At 44.3% G+C, this 19039-nt stretch overlaps 1 protein-coding gene across 2 annotated transcripts in view; it reads right to left on the reverse strand.

Annotated features, from left to right (window-relative positions):
• Positions 1-3015: 3015 nt before the first annotated feature.
• coasy (CoA synthase) overlaps positions 3016-19039 on the reverse strand; it is a 95448-nt gene continuing 79424 nt past the window's right edge. For both annotated transcript variants that reach the window (XM_060848818.1, XM_060848819.1), the window contains exons 8-10: positions 12723-12820; positions 11493-11639; positions 3016-3182 (exon numbers count right to left, since the gene is read on the reverse strand). In XM_060848818.1, the coding sequence (XP_060704801.1) occupies positions 3129-3182; positions 11493-11639; positions 12723-12820 (299 nt within the window). In that variant the 3' untranslated portion in view covers positions 3016-3128. The remainder of the gene's footprint in view (positions 3183-11492; positions 11640-12722; positions 12821-19039) is intronic.

Raw genomic sequence — 19039 nt, forward strand, 5'->3', positions numbered from 1 at the left:
AAGGGAGAGAGCTACTAGGGTTAGAGGCAATGCATGGTAAGAAAGCAGATAGGGATACGCAGCAAGGGCAGACGGGGGGGAAGGTACTGAGCAGAAGAGTAGCTTTGAGTGAGAAAGTTAATGGCAAAGCAAGAGAGACAGTGACAAGAGGGCTCAGGATAAAACTGGTGAGCAGCTGACGCAGGGACCTGTGCCATGAAGTGGCGTTAATGATGAAGTGCACAGCACCTGATGAACACCTGATGGCATATGGCCAAGTAGCTTTGAGAGGACTTAAATTCAGGGGAAGGTTCAAGTCCCAACTGCTCCAGAGGTGTGAAATTAACATCTTTCAACAGGTTGATTAGAAATTACTAAGATTAATCTTGTAATGGACCTTGATGAAATACAGTATTGTATAGACTCCTGATTGTATATAGAAGGTACATCTGTCTTAAAAGGAGTTCCACAAAGGTTCATCAGACTGATTCCTGGAATTATCCTATAAGGAGATTGAGGAGACTAGACCTATAATCCCAAAGTTTAGTAAATGAGAGGAGATCACACTGAAATGTAGAAATTTCTCAAAGGGGTTTTGAAATATATTGAAAAATGTGGTGTTGCTCATTTTGGAAGGGACAGCAAATGAATAGATTATTATTTAAATGAAGAAAAACTATAGAGAGCAGCATACAAAAGCACTTGGGAGAACTTGGGGCAGAAAACACAAAGCCAATATAGATGCAGCCACTAATCAGGAAGGATAATAGAACATGGACCCTCATTTTAAGTATCATTTTGGTTTCCATATGTAAGGAAAGATACAACTTCAACACAGGCAGTTCAGAGAAGGTTCATTAGGATGATCTTTAGTATGGAAGGATTGTCTACTGAGCAAAGGTTAAGCAGGTTGGGACTCTACTCACTACAGTAAAGAAGAATAAAAGACAATCTCATCAAAATACTTAGAATTATTAAAGGGCTTGACAAGGTAAATGCTGAGAGGATGCCTTCCCTCATGGGAGAGTCTCGGACCAGAGGGCATCATCTTGGAATAAAGGGAAATCAATTTAAGACTGAGATGAGAAGGAATTTCTTCTCTCAGAGGGTTGAGAGCCTTTTGAACTCCTTGCCCACCAGAAGCTCTGGGGCAGAGTCAGTGTGTATATTTAAGGCTGAGGTAAGATTTTTATCAATAGGGGAATCATGGATTGTAGACAAAATGCAGGAAGGTGGACGTGGGAAATGTTGGATCAGTCATGATCCTGTTGAGCAGGCTCAAGGGGCTGAATGACTTACTTCTGTTCCTATTTCTTACGATCTTATGGCTTGATAAGGTAGATGCTGGGAAGAGATTTGAGCTCACTGTGGAGTCTACTATTTAGTGCTGTGATGAGATATTCACTCAAAGCTCAAAGTTTGGGAGAAGATTTGTAGCTCGGATGCTCGTTGTTGTGGTTCTGTTCTCCGAGCTGGGCATTTGTGTTGCAGACGTTTCATCCCCTGTCTAGGTGACACCCTCACTGCTTGGGAGCCTCCTGTGAAGCGCTTCTGTGATCTTTTCTCTGGCATTTATAGTGATTTGTATCTGCCGTTCCCGGTTGTCAGTTCCAGCTGTCCGCTGCAGTGGCCGGTATATTGGGTCCAGGTCGATTTGCTTATTGATTGAATCTGTGGATGAGTGCCATGCCTCTAGGAATTCCCTGGCTGTTCTCTGTTTGGCTTGTCCTATAATAGTAGCGTTGTCCCAGTCGAACTTGTGTTGCTTGTCATCTGAGTGTGTGGCTACTAAGGATAGCTGGTCGTGTCGTTTCGTGGCTAGTTGGTGTTCATGGATGTGGATGGTTAGCTGTCTTCCTGTTTGTCCTATGTAGTGTTTTTGTGTATATAGGAAGGCCACACACACAGACCAAGTCCTAAACTACGAAAGCAACCACCCCAGCACACACAAAAGAAGTTGCATCAAGACACTGTTCAAAAGGGCCACAACACACTGCAGTACACCAGAACTGCAAAAAGAGGAAGAAGAGCACTTATACAATGTATTCGCCAAAAACGGATACCTGCGCAATTTCATCAACAGATGTCTAAGGGAAAGACAACAGAATGAGGACATGCCACAACTCAAAGGACTAGCCACACTACCATACATCAAAAACATTTCCGAACTGACAGCCACACTACTGCGACCACTAGGACTCATAACAGCACACAAACCAACAGCCACTCTCAGACAATAACTCACCAGGACGAAGGACCCGATATCCAGCATGAGCAAAACCAATGTAGTGTACAAAATCCCATGCAAGGACTGCACAAAACACTACATAGGACAAACAGGAAGACAGCTAACGATCAGCATCCATGAACACCAACTAGCCACGAAACGACACCACCAGCTATCCTTAGTAGCCACACACTCAGATGACAAGCAACACAAGTTCGACTGGGACAACGCTACTATTATAGGACAAGCCAAACAGAGAACAGCCAGGGAATTCCTAGAGGCATAGCATTCATCCACAGATTCAATCAATAAGCACATCGACCTGGACCCAATATACCAGCCACTGCAGCGGACAGCTGGAACTGACAACCAGAAGCGGCAGATACAAATCACTATAAATGCCAGAGGAAACATCACAGAGGTGCTTCACAGGAGGCTCCCAAGCAGTGAGGATGTCACCTAGACAGGGGACGAAATGTTTGCAACACAAATGCCCAGCTCGGCGAACAGAACCACAACAATTCACTCAAAGCATTGTGCATCTTTAGAGTTCAGTATTCCAGTGAAATTGCAGATATTCAGTTGTGAGTATATTGAAGACAGAGATGGATATATTTTTGGATACCAAGGAAATCAAGGGACAGTAAAATTGCAGTCAGTCACCTCTGATCTTATTGAATGGTGAACAAGCTGAAAGGGCCAAATTGCCTACTTATGTGCATATTCATTGTGTCATGAGAATGGAAACAGATTTTTGAAATTACAAAGTATCTTCAGATTGATCTATTGCTAATGATCTGAAGTGCCATTGTTACATTACATACACAAGTACAAAGATATTTAGAATTGGGTCAGTCTAATTAACATTTTTTCAATACACGTTCTAAATTATTACAAAAAAAAATTCAGATCTTTGGACTCATTAAGATGTTGAGAAAGGTCTACGCTTTTGAAGGAGTTGCCAAGCCTTTTGGACCTAAAAATATACAACAGAAAACAAACGGTAAGATCAATGTTCAAACGGATTTTGTTTCTTCCCTATCTACCTCAACTTCTCTATCACTACTTTAGGGAATAGGCTGTCAACTAACATTCTCTCGAAGCTGCACAGCTATTGGGAAGTTCTGCACACGTCAACCACTCTGCTTTGGTTCTCAGTCATACAGCACGGAAACAGATCTTCTGGACCAAACAGTTCATGCTGAACATAATCCCAAACTAAACTAGTCCCATCTGCCTATTCCTAGTCAAATCCCTCCAAACCTTTCCTATTCATGTACTTATCCAAATGTCTTTTAAAAGTTGTAATTGTATCCACATTCACCACTTCCTGAGGAAGTAAAAAAAATTGCCCTTCATTTCTTAAATCTCTCTCCTCTCACTTTAAAATGTGCCTCAGTCTTGAAACTCCCCCATCCTAAGGAAAAGACAACTACCATTAACTCCATCTATACCCCTCATTATTTTATAAACTTCTAAAAACATATGGTCTGTGCAGCAGCAAAAATTAAAGGGAACTTTGCTGTCAACCAATATTCATTGCAACTCCACTGATTTGCACAGCTATTTTGATTACAACTATTCCCATCCTACTTCCTGAAGGGAGTCTAATCCATTTTCCCAGTTTCTCAATCTCTGTTGCATCAGTTCTGGTAGTACCACATGCTATGTCATCTTGTTTCAAAAGGTTTTTCTTTATTCTTGACCAAGGATTCTCTCTCCAGTGACACTGCCCTTGAATGTACCAGAGATCATTTTCAGCATTTCTTACCTTTCTCCTCCATTTAATAACCATGAAAGGATTTTCCTTGTCCTTGGGTTCCACCCTGCCAGCCTCACCTAACAGCTGATCATTTATTGCCATTTCTACCAACTACTGTTGACTGGCACCAAGCATATTTTCTCTCTTTTTAGCATTCCAAAAGGATTGCTCCCCCATTACACCCTGACTGACTCTTCAATTACTCCCTCCCTGTCCACAGTACCTTCCTGTGCAAGTGCAGAAAATGTCACACTTGGTCTTTAAACCTCTCCCTTTCCATTGTCCAAGATTCTAAACATTCCTTTATTGTGAAGGACACTGTACATTTTTGAATTTGGCATACTCTGGTTATTGTCAAAAAGTGTGGTGCTGGAAAAGCAGTCATTCAGGCTGCATCTGAGGAGCAGGAGAATTGACATTTTGAGCATAAGCTCCTGATGAAGAGCTCATGCTCGAAACATTGACTCTCCTGCTCCTCAGATGCTGTCTGATCGGCGGTGCTTTTCCAGCACCACACTTTTTGACTCTGATCTCCAGCATCTGCAGTCCTCACTTTCTCCTGTGCTTTATTTACTACTCACTACATGGGCTACTCTAAGCAAAATGTACCAAGCACAGAATGGATGACTGTTTTGTGAAACATCTCCTCAATCCGCAAGTGTGCCTTTATTTCTAGTTCTTTTTTATTTCAATTCTCTACCTCTTGCCACCTCTCTGATACTATTGTAATGAAGTGGAAGCTCAAAGAATTCAGTCTAATCTATTGACTAAGCATTTTATAACATTTATAATTCAACACAGTTCAACCATTTCAGATTGCATTCACCCTATCCACCTTCTATTCTTTCCTCTCGACCTCTGTATTGACTGAAAAATTCCTAACATTTTCTAGTCCTGATAAAAAGCAATTGATCTGAAACATTAACTCTGCTTCTCTCCCCACAGGTGCTATTTTATTATTTGCTCATTATTACTTGTTTGCAGGTCATTATTATAACACATTTAGTTGAAAAAAATTTGGAAAACAAACATGTTATTGGACAAAAATATTTTTAAAAATTCACTAGTGATATGTGGATGTTGGCTGGCCAGCATTAATTACTTGCCCTGAGAAGGTGGTGAGATGAATTCTAGAACCGCTGCAGTCCACATACTGTAGATAGACCAACAATGCTGTTAGGAAGGGAATTCCAGGATTTTGACCCAGTGACAATGGAAGAACAGTGATATATTTCCAAGTCAGAATGGTGGGTGGCTTGAAGTGGAGCCTGCAGGTGGTGGTGTTCATATATATCTGATGTTCTTCTAGATAGTAGTGACCATGGCTTTGGAAGGTGGTATTTAAGGATCCTTGCTGAATTTCTGCAGTGTATCTTGTGGATGGTACATGCTGTTACTGCTGAGTGTTCGAGCTAGTGTTTGTGGATGTGGTGCCAACCAAGTGGTTTAGAACATAGAACATAGAAAAATACAGCGCAGTACAGGCCCTTCGGCCCTCGATGTTGCGCCGACCAAAGTCTACCTAACCTACACTAGCCCAATAACCTCCATATGCTTATCCAATGCCCGCTTAAATAACCATAAAGAGGGAGAGTCCACCACTGCTACTGGCAGGGCATTCCATGAACTCACAACCCGCTGAGTAAAGAATCTACCCCTAACATCTGTCCTATACCTGCCACCCCTTAATTTAAAGCTGTGTCCCCTAGTAACAGCTGACTCCATTAGCGGAAAAAGGTTCTCACTGTCAACCCTATCTAAACCCCTAATCATCTTGTACACCTCTATCAAATCTCCCCTAAACCTTCTTTTCTCCAATGAGAACAGCCCCACGTGCCTCAGCCTTTCCTCATACGATCTTCCTACCAAGTCAGGCAGCATCCTGGTAAACCTCCTCTGCACTCGTTCCAATGCCTCCACGCCCTTCCTATAGTATGGCTGCACACAACTGCACACAATACTCCAGATGAGGCCGCACCAGAGTCTTATACAACTGCAACATGACCTCAGGACTCCGGAACTTAATTGCTCTACCAATAAAGCCCAGTACACCATATGCCTTCTTCACAGCACTATTTATCTGGGTGGCAACTTTCAGAGATCTGTGTACATGGACACTAAGATCCCTCTGCTCATCCACACTACCAAGTATTCTACCATTAGCCCAGTAATCCATCTTCTTGTTACTCCTACCAAAGTGAATGACTTCACACTTAGCTACATTGAACTCCATTTGCCACCTTTCTGCCCAGCTCTGCAACTTATCTATATCCCGCTGCAACCTGCCACATCCTTCTTCGCTGTTCACAACTCCACCGACTTTCGTGTCATCCGCAAACTTGCTCACCCAGCTATCAAGCCCATCCTCTAGGTCATTTATAAAAATGACAAACAGCAATGGTCCCAAAACAGATCCTTGTGGAACACCGCTAGTAACTGCACTCCAAGATGAACCTATACCATCAACTACTACCCTCTGTCTCCTTCCAGCCAGCCAATTTCTAATCCAAACCTCTAATGCACCCTCAATGCCATACCTCCGTAGTTTTTGCATTAGCCTACCATGGGGTACCTTATCGAATGCCTTGCTAAAATCCATATACACCACATCTACTGCTTTACCCTCGTCCACTTCCTTGGGTCACCTTCTCAAAGAACTCAATAAGGTTTGTGAGGCATGACCTGCCTTTCACAAAACCATGCTGACTATCCTTGATCACATTATTCCTATCCAGATGTTCATAAATCCTATCCCTTACAATTCTCTCTAAGACGTTGCCCACAACAGAAGTGAGACTCACTGGCCTATAGTTACTCGGGCTATCCCTACTCCCCTTCTTGACCAAGGGGACCACATTCGCTATCCTCCAGTCTTCTGGCACTATCCCTGTAGACAATGACGACATAAAAATCAAGGCCAATGGCTCCGCTATCTCCTCCCTAGCTTCCCAGAGGATCCTAGGATAAATGCTTTCAGGCCCAGGGGACTTATCTATTTTCATCCTTTCCAGTATTCCCCAGACCTCTTCCCTACATACCTCAAGGCCATCCATTCTAATCACTTGTGACTCAATATTCACATCAGCAACAGTGTCCTGTTCCTGAGTGAATACTGACGAAAAGTATTGATTTAGTTTCTCTCCAATCTCCTCCGCCTCCACGCACAACTTCCCACTACTATCCTTGACTGGACCGATACCTACCCTAGTCATCCTTTTATTCCTGACATACCTATAGAAAGCCTTTGGGTTTTCCCTAATCCTACCAACTCAGGACTTTTTATGTCCCCTTCTCGCTGCTCTTAGCTCTCTCTTTACATCCTTCCTGGCTACCTTATAACTCTCAATCGCCCCAACTGAACCTTCACACCTCATCTTTACATAGGCCGGCCTCTTCCCTTTCACAAGGGATTCCAATTCCTTATTAAACCACGGCTCCCTCACAAGACCCTTTACTCCCTGCCTGACAGGTACATACTTATCAAGGACACCCAATAGCTGTTCCTTGAACAATCTTCACATATCATTTGTGTTCTTCCCTTGAAGCCTATTTTTCCAATCCACGCATCCTAAGTCATGCCTCACCGCATCATAATTTCCCTGCCCCCAGCTATAACTGCAGTGCACACTTATCCCTCTCCATCACTTGAGTAAAAGTCACCGAGTTGTGGTCACTGTCCCCGAAGTGCTCACCTACCTCCAAGTCTAACACCTGGCCTGGTTCATTACCTAGAACCAAATCCAGTATAGCCTCACCTTTTGTTGGCCTGTCTACATATTGTGTCAGGAAACCCTCCTGCACACATTGGACAAACACCGACCCATCTAACGAACTCGAGCTATAGCTTTCCCAGTCAATATCTGGGAAGTTAAAGTCCCCCATAACAACCACCCTGCTACTTTCACTCTTCTTCTGAATCATCCTCGCAATACTTTCCTCTACTTCTCTTGGATTATTAGGAGGCCTGTAGAAAACTCCTAACAGGGTGACCTCACCTTTCCTATTTCTAACCTCAGCCCAAACTACCTCAGATGGCAAGTCTTCCCCCACCGTCCTTTCCACTGCTGTAATACTATCCTTGACAAGCAATGCCACACCTCCCCCTCTTTTACCCCCATCTCTGACCCTGCTAAAACATTTAAACCCTGGAACCTGCAACAGCCATTCCTGTCCCTGTTCTACCCACGTCTCTGTAATGGCCACAACATCGAAGTCCCAGGTACCAACCCACGCTGCAAGTTCACCTACCTTATTTCTTATACTTCTGGCATTGAAGTATACACACTTCAAGCCACCTTCCTGTTTACAGGCACCCTCCTTCGAGATCGATGCCTTGTTCCTAACCTCTCTACACTCAAGGTCCTGTACCCTAAAGCTACTGTCCAGGTTCCCATGCCCCTGCAGAGTTAGTTTAAATCCTCCCAAAGAGCACTAGCAAACCTCCCCCCAAGGATACTGGTGCCCCTCAGGTTCAGGTGTAGACCATCCCGTTTATAGAGGTCCCACCTTCCCCAGAAAGAACCCCAGTTGTCCAGAAACTGGAATCCCTCCCTCCTGCACCATCCCTGTAGCCACGCATTTAACTGTTCTCTCTCCCTATTCCTCGACTCTCTATCACATGGCACAGGTAACAAACCAGAGACAACAACTCTGTTCGTTCTTGCTCTGAGCTTCCAACCTAGCTCCCTGAAAGCCTGCCTAACATCCTCACCCCTCTTCCTACCTATGTCGTTGGTTCCAATGTGGACCACGATCTGGGGCTGCTCCCCCTCCCCCTTAAGGACCTGGAAAACACGATCAGAGACATCACGTACCCTTGCACCTGGGAGGCAACATACCAATCGTGAGTCTCTGTCGCCCCCACAAAATCGCCTATCTGTGCCCCTCACTATCGAGTCCCCAATAACTATCGCTCTACCTTTCTCCACCCTTCCCTTCTGAGCAACGGGGACAGGCTCCGTGCCAGAGGCCTGAACCTCATTGCTTACCCCTGGTAAGTCATCCCCCCCACAAGTATCCAAAACGGTATACTTGTTCTTGAGGGGAATGACCGCAGGGGGTCCCTGCACTGGCTGCTTCCTCCCACTCCCCCTCACTGTCACCCATCTCTCTATAACTTTCGGAGTAACTACTTCCCTAAAGCTCTGATCTATGACCACCTCTGCCTCCCGAATGATCCGCAGTTCATCCAACTCCAGCTCCAGTTCCCTAACACGGTCTTGGAGGAGCTGGAGATGGGTGCACTTCTTGCAAGTGTAATCAGCAGGGACGCTAATGGCTTCCCTCACCTCATACATGTTGCAAGAGGAACATTGCACGGGTCTTATTATTAGGTTAGAGGAGGAGGGCGGGTGGGAGGCTCTACCCCTGTAGTGCCTCGGGTTCCTCGTCTGTGCGCTTATATAAGAAAAAAAAGCCTTCCCAGGTAAGCTAGCGCGACACCAGTTTCCGGGACCGCTAGGCGCTTTAAAAAAACTTTAAATTTTAGTCGTTAAAAAAACAAAAACTGGACTAAACCCGCGACTTAAAAAAACACCACCGGACAGCCGTTACCTGCTCCACCGAGAGAGTTTGTGGAACTGCTTCCTTGCTGTTCAGAGAAGGAACACTAGACCTGAAACATTAACTCTAAATTCTCTCCACAGATGCCACCAGACCTGGTAAGTTTTTCCAGTAATTTCTGATTTTGTTTCTGGTTTGCCTTGGATGGCATCAAGCTTCTTGAGTGTTGTTGGAGCTGCATTTATCCAGGTAAGTGGGGAGTGTTGCATCACACTCCTGACTTATGCATTGTAGATGATGGACATGGTTTGGGGAGTCAGGAGATGAGTTACTCAGTGCAGTATTTTTAGCCCCTTGTAACCACTGTATTTATGTGGCAAGTCTGCTTCAGTTACAGATCAAAGTAGCCCCCCAGATGTTGATAATGGGAAATGCAGTTGTATAATGCTTCTGAATGTCAGGAGGATTTGATCACATTATGCCTTTCAGGAAACTTTTACTATAACACAATAGCTGAACATACAGCATTATTCTTAAGCCCATCAATTAGCATTTTGGTAGTAAGAACAAGGAGAGATAATATAAGCAAATACAATTCTGCGGGGTATGCAGAAGTCTTGTTTGCTTTAGGAGCCCTTGTAAAACTGCAGTGCATGGGAATCATGGGAAAATTCATTGCTGGTTGAAATTATACTTAGCATAGCACAAAAGATTGATGTGGTTGTTGGAGGTCAGTCATCGCAATTCCAGAAGTTCCTCAGTGTAGTGTCCTGGGCCTCAGTACCTTCAGCTGCTTCATCAATGACCTTCTTGCCACTGTGAGGTCAGAAGTGAGATCTTTGTTGAAGATTGCAGGATGTTTAGCACCAGTTGTGGCTTCTCATATACTGAAGCAGACAGTGTCCATCCACAACAAAATCTGGACAATATTTACACTTGGGCTAATGAACAGCAGGTAACATTTGCATCACGCAAATGCTGAGCAATATCTAACAAAAGGAAGGCAGAAGCTTGGAATTCCGTGCCAAGTAATTCACCTCTGAACTCCCGAAAGCCTGTTCACCATCTATAAGGCACTGGTTAGGTATGGAGTGAAATACCATCCACCTGTCTGGATGAGTGTAACTCCAGTAAAAATTCAAACAATTCACTGCTATCCAGGAAGAGGAACCCACTTGATTAAAAACCCATCCACTCTATTCATCAGTATTGCACAGTGGTAGCAGTTTGTAACAATTACAAAATTCACTGCAGTAACTCATCAAGGCTCCTCCAACAGCAGCTTCTAAACCTGCAAGGGTAGCAGTCTCATTCGACACTTGCAAGATCCCCTCCAAGACACAGAATCCTGCCTGAAAGTATATCAACATTCCTTCACTACAGCTGGGTTAAAATCCAAGATCTCCTTTCGATCAATACTGTAAAGGTTCCTAAACCCCAAGGCTGCAACGGTTCAAGAAGGTAGTTCACCACCACCACCACCTCCAGCAAGGAGCAGAGACTTATTAGTAATGCCATTGGATTAGTAACCCACAACTGAAAGTTAAATTGTTCTGGTGATGTGGGTTTGAAACCAACCGTGGTAGATGGTGAAATTTGAATTTGATGAAAAAAACTGTAATTAAAATGAGCTTTTAATGGCAACCACTTAATCATTGCCAATTGTTGTAAAAACCATTTGCTTCATTGATGCCCTTTAGGATAGGAAATCTGCTATTCTTACCTCGTCTGATATAGATATGACTCCAGACAACAGCAAAGTGGTTGATTCTTAATTTCCCTCTGGATAATTATTAGGGATGGGCCATAAATGCTGACCTAGTTAGTGATTCTCACTTGCTATGAATGAATTAAAAGTAATCCTGAGTCAAGAGCACTCAGAGTTGAGCTGCTGTCTTCATATTTCAGATTTCCATATATTCTGAGTCACAATTGTTGTGCCAGCTCCTGTTCAGTATTTACAAAAAGATGATTAAAACAATGATACAAAGTGGATAGCTGTCAAATATTAACTAATCCAACCTGTTTTTCTGTAATGTCAGGCTCCCATAGTGTACACAGGACTACATTGGCATATCGTAACCGTTGAGCATCTGACCACTGGCTTGCAAGTCGCTTTTTTGCATCGTTTTCACTCAGCTTATCTCTTGATACTATCCTTTTGAGCGCCTAGCATATCGGAAAAGAGGATTTCATTTTTAGGATTACCATAAACACAGTTCTGGACAACAAAGAATACATTTAGCAAGTGCAGCTCAAAGAGTGTTAGGTTGCATCTTTCCTCAACAACTAGAGTCATAATTAACACAGCCTGAAAAGCTCCTCTATAGTCTTAAAACAATATATCATTTTCATAGTTTCCACTATTCCAAAGTTTTTAAGGAGCAATGTTACTCATGTTGCATAGTACTACCAAGAGACATCATGATCCATACCATTAATATGACACCACTTATTTCTTAGTTTTGTTTCTGACTGGTAAAAAGCATTTGATTATTGCTTCATGAAAACAAAACTGCTGCAGAAACTTGATGAAGTTCCAAAGGAAAGTCATTTTAGACTTGAAATGTTAACTCTGCTTCTATCTCCACGAATGCTGCTAGACCTAAGTTTCTCCATCATTTTGCAACTGAGATGTTGCTTTCAAGAAGTCGAATATTTTGCTCTCTTGCAGTTATAGTCATTCAGCACAGAAACAGACCCTTTAGTCCAACTGAACATCCCAATCTGACCTAGTTTCATTTGCCAGCATTTGGCCCATTTCTTTCTAAACCCTTTCTATTCATATACCCATCCAGATGCCTTTTAAAAGTTATAATTGTACACACCACCACTACTTCCTCTGGCAGCATGTTCCATGTATGCATCACCCTCTGCAATAAAAAGTTACCCCTCACATCCTTTTTAAACATTTCCCATCTCACCATAAACCTATATTTATCAGGACAGAATTGCAAAAATACCAAATGTCAAGCAGAGCAATACTTTATACTCTCAGAAGCTCGCCGTTCAGCTTTCACCCTAAATGTGGCACAAACAGAAACCAGCAAAATTCAGACAAATCAAGAAGACTACATTGCTAACAAATTACAAAGACCTTCAAATCAAGTCTGTCTACACTTAATAAAGTTATTGAACTTATCCAGTGTAAAACGGTAGGAATATTAAGCTATGTTAAACACTTGACTTCTCAGTTATCTTGAGAAATGCTTTATATTCACTAATAGATGTACTCAGATGTACAAAACCCACCTCCTCCTCAGGCATTAGAAGCAGCCAAACCTCATGAACCATATCAATCCATCCAGCTTCCAGCAAGACCGCGGCATCCACCACACAGATAGCTTTACCTGAAATGAAAGACAAAGTAACATTAAGAAATTCGGACTTAGATGGTGCACAAATCAACCTAGTTCAATCCTCATTGGTGCAATTTTGCAGGAGTTCATGAGGGTAGTATCCTAGACCAAATCACCATCAGCTAGTTGATCAATGATCTTCCCTCCATCATAAGATCAGAACTGGGGATATTTGCCAATAACTACACAATGTTCAGCATCATTCAGTACTTCTCAGATAGTGAAGCTGTCCATGTTAAAATGCAAAAAGACTGGGACAATATCCAGGCTTGGGTTGAAAAGTGTTAAGTCACATTTTAGCCGCAAAAATGCCAGGCAATGACCATCTCCAATAACAGATAATCTAACTATTGTCCCTTGATATTCAATGGTATTACCATGACTGAATCTCCAACTTTCAATATCCTGAGGTTACTATTGACCAGAAATTGAATTGGACCTGCCAATGAATGTGTGGCTACAAAAGTAGGTCAGAAGCTAGGAGCTTTGCAGCAAGTAATTCACCTTCAGACTCCTCAAAGCCTGTCCACTATCTACAAGGTATAAGTCAGGAGTGTGATGGCATTTTCCTCACTTGCCTGGATGGGTGCAACTCCAACAATACTCAAGAAGCCTCTCACCATCCAGAACAAAGCAGCCTGCTTTATTGGGCCACATTCACAAACATAGACTTCTTGCACCACTGATGCTCGGTAGCAGCAGTGTATACCATCTAAAAGATGCAATGCAGAAATTCACCAAAGCCTGTTAGACAGCACCTTCTAAACCCATGGCCACCACCATCTAAAAGGATAAGTGCAACAAATATAAGACCATAAGACATAGGAGTGGAAGTAAGGCCATTCGGCCCATCGAATGGGAACACTATGGGAACACTAGCCCTGTAAGTTCCCTCCAAACCATTCACCATCTTGACTTGGAAATATTCCTTCAGTCTTGTTGGGTCAAAATTGTGGAATACTCTCCCTGATGCCATTGTGGGTGTACCTATAGCATAGGGACTGCAGCCATTCAAGAAGGCAACTCACAATCAAATTCTCAAAGGCAGTTAGGGCTGGGCGATAATTGCTGGCTCAGCCAATGATGCCCATGTTCCATGAATGAACAAAAGAAACACAAAATAAAGGGATAGACAATGTTTCAACAAAGTCTGGATTAGAGCGGTGCTAGAAAAACATAGCAGGTTAGGCAGCATCCAAGAAGCAGGAAAATCGACGTTTCGGGCAAAAGCCCTTCATCAGGAATAGAGGCAGGGAGCCTGCAGGGTGGAAAGATAAGTGAGAGGGGGGGTGGGGGTGGGGAGAAAGTAGCATAGAGTACAATAGGTGAATGGGGGTGGGGATGGATGTGATAGGTCAGAGAGGAGGGTGGAGTGGATAGGTGGAAAGGAAGATCGGCAGGTAGGACATGGAGACAGTGCTGAGCTGGAAGCTTGGAACTGGGGTAAGGTGGGGGGAGGGGAAATGAGGAAACATTGATGCCCTGGGGTTGAAGCGTTCCAAGGCGGAAGATGAGTCGTTCTTCCTCCAGGCGTTAGGTGGTGAGGGAGTGGCGATGGAGGCGTCTCAGGACTTGCATGTCCTCGGCAGAGTGGGAGGGGGAGTTGAAATGTTGGGCCACAGGGCGGTGGGGTTGATTGGTGCGGGTGACATGGAGATGTTCCCTAAAGCGCTCTGCGAGGAGGCGTCCAGTCTCCCCAGTGTAGAGGAGACTGCATCGGGAGCAACGGATGTGCAGGTAAAACATTGATGGATGTGGAAGGAAGGCTCCTTTGGGGCCTTGGATGGAGATGAGGGAGGAGGTGTGGGCACAGGATTTGCAATTCCTGCGGTGGCAGGGAAGTTGCCAGGACTGGAGGGTGGGTTGTTAGGGAGGGTGGACCTGAGCAGGTGGTCATTGAGGGAACGGTCTTTGTGGAAAGCGGAAAGGGGTGGGTGGGAAATATATCTCTGGTGGTGGGGTCCGTTTGGAGGTGGCAGAAATATTGGCAGATGATGCGGTTTATGCGAAGGTTGATAGGTGGAGCACCAGGGGGGTTCTGTCGTTGTTATGGTTGGAGGGGTGGGGTTTGAGGGCGGAGGTGCGGGATGTGGACAAGGGCATCTTTAACCACATGGGAAGGGAAATTGAGTCTCTAAAGAAGGAGGCCATCTGGTGTGTTCTGTGGTGGAACTGGTCTTCCTGGAAGCAGATATGGTGGAGGCGGAGGAATTAAGAATACGGGATGGCGTTTTTGCAGGAGGTAGGGTGGGAAGAGGTGTAATCCAGGTAGCTGTGGGAGTCGGTGGGTTTGTAAAAAATGTCAGTGTCAAATCGGTCGTCATTAATGGAGGTGGAGAGGTCCAGGAAGGGGAGGGAGGTGTCAGAGATGGTCCAGGTGAATTTAAGATCGGGGTGGAAAGTGTTGAAGTTGATGAATTGCTCAACCTCCTCGTGGGAGCACGAGGTGGCGCCTATGCAGTCATCAATGTAGCGGAGGAAGAGATGAGGAGTGGTGCCAATGTAACTACGGAGGATGGACTGTTCTATGTAGCCAAAGAGACAGGCGTAACCGGGGCCCATATGGGTACCCATGGCTACCCCTTTGGTCTGGAGAAAGTGGGAGGATTCGAAGGAGAAATTGTTAAGGGTGAGGACCAGTAATGTTTTAACAAATCACTTACAATCAATTTATCATCTATTTAGTGACAATAATTATATTTATATCAAAAACAATTGAGGAATAAAATTGATACTATCTAAAGATGAAGATTTGATTAGGGATGTTATTCAGTTATAAACTTTGGTCTTAAAAAATGCTTCATTGAAAGATCTCCAGAGTTTGTTCATTTGAAAAGAACTGTGCTTGTGTTGATCTGTAGCTTCTATTCTGACTGCTGGTTAAGTTAGGATATTACCACAAATCACCATCTTAAATTTCCCTTTTCGCTGGTCCTTGTTGCTGAAACCTAAAATTGCCAAATCTCAATACTTACCGTTGAAGTGGGAGATGGTACGAGGCAGGGTGACACTAGGCACATGGACACACAAGATGGCCACTGAGCCATCAGTTGGCTGCCAAATCACAATATGGAGAGAGACAGCAGAGTAAATACAGACACTGCCTGAAACCACCAGAATGCCAGCACAATGCACTCACAACCTAGTTGTCATGATTTGGAGATGCCGGTGTAGGACTGGGGTGTACAAAGTTAAAAATCACACATCATCAGGTTATAGTCCAACAGGTTTAATTGGAAGCACTAGCTTTTGGAGCGCCGCTCCTTCATCACAACCACCTGTTTAGGTACAACTGTACAATCTAGTTGATTAGTTTAATGCGGTTGGGGGAGAGAATGAGTAACATGCACTGCCCGCCAAAGTGTCTGGATCCATCCAACACCTTTGACAGAAATGCTAACAGCTTGATACGGACTCAATACAAAGTGCTAATAGCTAGGGCTGCAGTAATCGTCCTTCTCAGGAAGAGAGATTAGTGCCCATTACTACAGCAATGGACTTCCACACAGACACTGAAACTGACAATGTCTGCATTTGAAACTAACAACAACCGCACTGAAATTAACAAAGGCTGTGCTGGAACTGACAATGACTGTATCGAAACTATCAATGATTCTGCAATGATTGCCATAAACAAAGCATGTTACAAAGACAATAATCTCATCACTGACCTATTGTATCATAATATGAATAAGAGTATCTTGACATGTGCTCTGGATCAAGAGAAGAATCGCAGCTGACCACTGTGCTGTTGGTGTCTTTGTCTCCCCAGAGCTCTGGTACTTCATTGCATAATAAACTCTGTCATTGAACCCCGACTCTGACTCCAAGACTGGTGATTCTTATTACTGGTGCCTGCCGAAGGCCACGATCAGGGAACCAGGGTAACCTAAGGGGCAACTTTTTCACACAGAGGATGGTACGTGTATGAAATGAGATACCAGAGTAAGTGGTGGAGTCTGGCACAATTGCAACATTTAAAAGACATTTGGATGGGTATATGAATAGGAAGGGTTTGGACGGATATGGGCCAGGTGCTGGCAGGTGGGACTAGATTTGGTTGGGATATCTGGTCAGCGTGGACGGGTTGGACCGAAGAGTCTGTTTCTATGCTGTACATCTCTATAACTCTATGACAATTTGTACCTACAAACAGGAAGAGTCAGACGGGTCAAGGACATGGTTTAAAAGGTATACTGATTGTATTGTCTGATTTGCTACAGTATGGAGTTAAAAATATTTAAGTACACTTCTGTGGAGAATAAGCATTTAACTGTATTAACTGTTGTAAGAACCTGCTGCTTGTACTGAAATAGCCAGAGGACAATGTCATACCTGTCTCAAAAGCTCTGCCCTAAACCGGTTGTTAAGAGGAGTAGCCTCCCCACCCCCCTCACCTCTTGAAGGTTGGGATTTGAAGTGGGAATTGAGGGGCCGAGGGCACTAGGAGTTGTGGTCAGGTAACATTGGACTGTGTAGGGGTGAACAACGCAGACTCCAGTTGGAGTTTAAGTTAAAAGTTGGGTCCTGTTTGTACTTGTAAGTTCCAATGTGGGGAGGACCAAGAGCCAAACCGCAGTGGAGCGCATGTTACCAAGGCGGGAAGCGAACACATTGTGAGTAACTGTAATACCTGTCGGTCCGTGGTAGAATGATAGAGCTTGAACAGTGGCGGTGTCCGGGAAGGTAAAGAGTCCCACCAGTAGAGAGCACACCAGGCTAGAGATTGGTTTCTGGGCCTATTGAGAGGTGTGGGTCAGTAGAGGTGGCCGGGAGGGTAGAAAAGTCCCAACGGTAGACAGCACACCTTGCTAGGAGGCTGCTGTGGTTGTACGGATGGTGCTGGGACAGTATTATTGGCCAGGGGTAGAAAAGTCCCCACTGGTTAGGAACACTTTACTGTTGGTGGTACCCAGATGTACACAATCTGCTAAATGGCAGATCAAAGTTTTAAAGGGAGCACTGCAGGGTTCCCTTATTGAGAAATACAAGGATTGACAGAGCAAATGAAAAAATGTGGCTAGGACCCATTCTAGACATTAGCATAACAGAGAGTGGATAGATAAGCAAAAATGGAATAAAACTAAATTGATAGGGGTAATGTTAGTATACCAATTAGCCAGCCTAATTGAACAAGTGAGTGCCTCCACGAGTAGACCTGGAACAAGTTAAAGAGCTGGAGAACAGGATAAAAGTATCTAGAATTCACATTAGAAAGAACACGAGAGGAGAGAGAAATTGACACTCTCTCCTCCTACGAAACTGTCCAACAGGGACCAACTGCCCCCTCTGTTGGACGAACCATGTAAGAGTATAACTTTGCACCCATTACAGAGAAGGGATAGAATCACAAACCAAAGCAAAGTATAAACTATTCACCCGAGGGAGAGGCAACAGATTATGGCCTCCCTGGGCAAAACACAGCTCCGGAGTGCAAATGCCCAGTTCAGGGAAGTACTGGATACTGTATGGGTAGGGCACCAACTACACTTGAAGGACATACACCAGCTGGTCTGGGCAACTTGCCCAGCAGACATGTGGAGGCAGGTAGCTGGCAGACCTGATGCCATAGCAGTCCGAGACTTTAGGGGGCGACGGTGGACATATGCCATCGCCCTCACAGCTGAGATAGATGCCCAGCAGGCCCCATTCACCGACTTTAAAGAAAAAAATCCAGAGGGGGCTAGGAAATGCTCCCATGGACTGCAGCAAGATCATGACCACCCTAAGCAACTCAAAGGAGAAGGAGCCCCTGAATATGAGGAAAGTTTACTTAGGGTCTATCAAGAATGCTCAGGTCAAGCAAACCCAGATCAGGGGGACCGTCTTTCATCCAAGCTCTTAAAGGTGGGCTCTCTAGCGCCCACCAAGCCACCCTGAAAATGGGAGTAATAATGACCCATGATCATGATGCCCTAGTTGAATGGGCTAGTGGGGTGCAGGATGCAGAAGCTCTTGCAATAAAGGCTTGACCTGACAAAGCAGTCTACCAGAATGGAGGTGAGAATAGAATGAAACAATCCTGCCACAACTGTGGCTGGCAGGGACACTTTACGAGAGAGTGTAGGGTTCCATGAGCTGGGGATATTCCAGGGAACAATGTAAAATACTGCAGCCACTGCACAAGAAGCAGTATGCTGGGAAAAGCATGGGGCACCCCAAACACCATCTGGAACACCGCGGAACGGCAGGAGTCCCGAGATCAGCAAA

Source organism: Hemiscyllium ocellatum, chromosome 32 (assembly GCF_020745735.1).
Source record: "Hemiscyllium ocellatum isolate sHemOce1 chromosome 32, sHemOce1.pat.X.cur, whole genome shotgun sequence".
Lineage (NCBI taxonomy): Eukaryota > Metazoa > Chordata > Chondrichthyes > Orectolobiformes > Hemiscylliidae > Hemiscyllium > Hemiscyllium ocellatum.